Here is a 2348-nt window from a genome sequence, read left to right on the forward strand (position 1 = left end):
TTATAAATATGTCGTACTTTTGAAAAAAGGAAAGGACTATCAAATGTTGGCCTTTTTTTCCAAACATTATCCTTTTGTTGGAAAATGCTCATTTAATAGTGCACCCTGTCCTGTACAAATTCCACTCCCATATTCTATTATATACAAAGCAATATTAGTAAAAAAAAAAAAAAAAAAAAAAAAAAAGAGACAGCAGATGAATCCAATCCTGTATACTTTGTAACATTATCGGTAAGTTCTGTTTAGCGATGTTATTTGTTCAAATATGATCTAAAAGGAGTATGCATTAGTAGCATACCTCTCAACCTCTTAGATTAAGAAATCTGGACAAAGCCATAAAAAAAGTGGTACAAATAGAGACAATTTTGAAATATTGCTCTTACAAATCTAGAAAGGTGATAGAATAACATGTTTTGCATCAGCATGAATTTTCTGAAGGGTATGAAGTCTAAAACTCAAAAGTCTGCCATTATTTTCTAACTTTAATCTTTAATGATTTGCCACTAATTTGCCAGAAAGCCACAATTGTATTAAAAACGGACCAAAAATATAAAGCAAAAGTCTGGATATTCTGCAAAAATCTGTTCAGTTGAGAGATATGATTTAGTAGTGTTGTTTAGAGATATTCCGATAGGGCAGTAAACGGTCTGGTAGAGACGGTAAACAGATCTCATATGTCAAATCCATTTTCTGTTTATTTCCTTGTGCTCCCATTTTGTTTGTTGGACAGTGCTTGCGAAGGACATCAGCGGGACAAAAATGTGCATCGTAATACTAGCCACAGGAACTTCTACACTATGTTTCGCAAACTAGCAAATTAAATGTGACCCAGCTATACATTAATGGGACTGGGGTGCTCTGGGCTAGAGAATGTAATGTTGGCATCTTTTATGTATTCACTTAATGCTCACTGGTAAGCAAGTCTTTCCAGTGAAGCAGCTTTTAGGGGGTAGCGATCGATCACCGAAAAGGAGCCCCCTTCAGCCACTGGTGGGCTGATGCTCTAAGCAGTGCAAACCGGAGCCCTAATGGTGCTGCTGGCTCCACAATTAGCTGGAGCTGTAGTCATGGTAACCGTGACCGGGGACTCGGTTGACGCAGCCTTTCTCCCCTCCATGCATCCATCTGTCCAACCCAAAATATACAAATCCGAGCCTGGCAAATACGGTCCTATTATTGCACTTTATCACAACTAAGATCAGCTGTGCTTGCAATCCAGCATTTGTTTTGTCAACAGACTAACTGACTGATTGGTTCTTTGGAGAGTTTATTGAAAGACACTGAGGCACCAGTAGACGCTGACCAAACCGGACACTGATGCATTGTTTTCTACAGAAAAAGCCCGTATTTCGATTGCAAGTCTGGCTATAATGAAGCCGCGAGATATGTTTGCAAAAAGTACAAGTGCTTACTGCAACTCTTTCTACCAGTTATTTTAAAGTTATTGCCTTCAGTAGTCTCTTCTCCCTCTCCTGTTGTTAAAATCAAAAAGTAGTAGAGCTACAGGTATCCAGGTACTCCTTTGGTCCTTAGGAACCAGCGCAACCTTCTTATGTATTCTGTGTAGTGCCCTGTTGTTTCCTTTAAGTTTCTTTAGCAGAATTTTAAAGTAAATAGTTAACAGCATCGACACTGAACAATGACAGGCAGCAGGTTGCTGCCCCTGTCTACCATGGCTTTGACAGCTCTGCCTGTGCACTGTTCCCTTCCCAGTATCTCCCAGCCTACCTGTATATACGCCATCTTCAGCAAATATCATACGAGTTCCCAGCTCAGCCTTTGCATGGCGGCTCCTCGTCCCACTTTGCCCTCAAAAAAAAAAAAAAAAAAAAAAAAAAAGACGTGACTTGTTTGAGTGATTTATCACTGACCATCCCCCTCTTTGCTGCTTCTGATTACTTCAGCGTCTAAGGCTGGATCATCTTTCTCCATAAGATGATTTCCCTTTTTATTACTTTTTCTCTTTCCCTATTATCCACTTTTTATTTTTTTTCAGTCAGACTTGAAGGCAGACTTCCATAAGAATAGCTGTGTTAGTTTGTTTTAGTCAGCTGCATTTTAGCCTTGGAGAGTCCCAGAACTGCTCATTGGCCCAATTTTGTAGGCAGATCAGAGTTCCCCTCCTTCCATCCCATCCAGATGATGCAGATAAGATAGGTGTAGGAATCACATCACTTGGTGAGGTATTTAGCTGCAAGTATTTGGGAGACATTTCCTATCAAGATATGGTTTAAGGGGAGGGGGGGGGCTGCAAATACACTGTTGCGCTGGTGCACTCACCACTATGATTTCAGACATGCAGGCACTGTTATTATTGTAAATACATGAGCAAAATGCGCGCATGTTCT

At 40.1% G+C, this 2348-nt stretch overlaps 1 protein-coding gene across 2 annotated transcripts in view; it reads right to left on the bottom strand.

Moving 5' to 3' along the window:
• SYT17 (synaptotagmin 17) overlaps window positions 1-2086 on the bottom strand; it is an 859797-nt gene extending 857711 nt beyond the window's left edge. Inside the window, exon 1 of one of the 2 annotated variants that reach the window (XM_044089048.1) lies at window positions 1729-2086. In XM_044089048.1, coding sequence (XP_043944983.1) covers window positions 1729-1759 — 31 coding nt within the window. In that variant the 5' untranslated portion in view covers window positions 1760-2086. The remainder of the gene's footprint in view (window positions 1-1728) is intronic. The other variant, XM_044089049.1, reaches the window with a different exon arrangement.
• Window positions 2087-2348: the final 262 nt, after the last annotated feature.

Source organism: Protopterus annectens, chromosome 12.part0, assembly GCF_019279795.1.
Source record: "Protopterus annectens isolate FY-2018-M chromosome 12.part0, PAN1.0, whole genome shotgun sequence".
In the NCBI taxonomy this organism is placed as follows: domain Eukaryota; kingdom Metazoa; phylum Chordata; order Ceratodontiformes; family Protopteridae; genus Protopterus; species Protopterus annectens.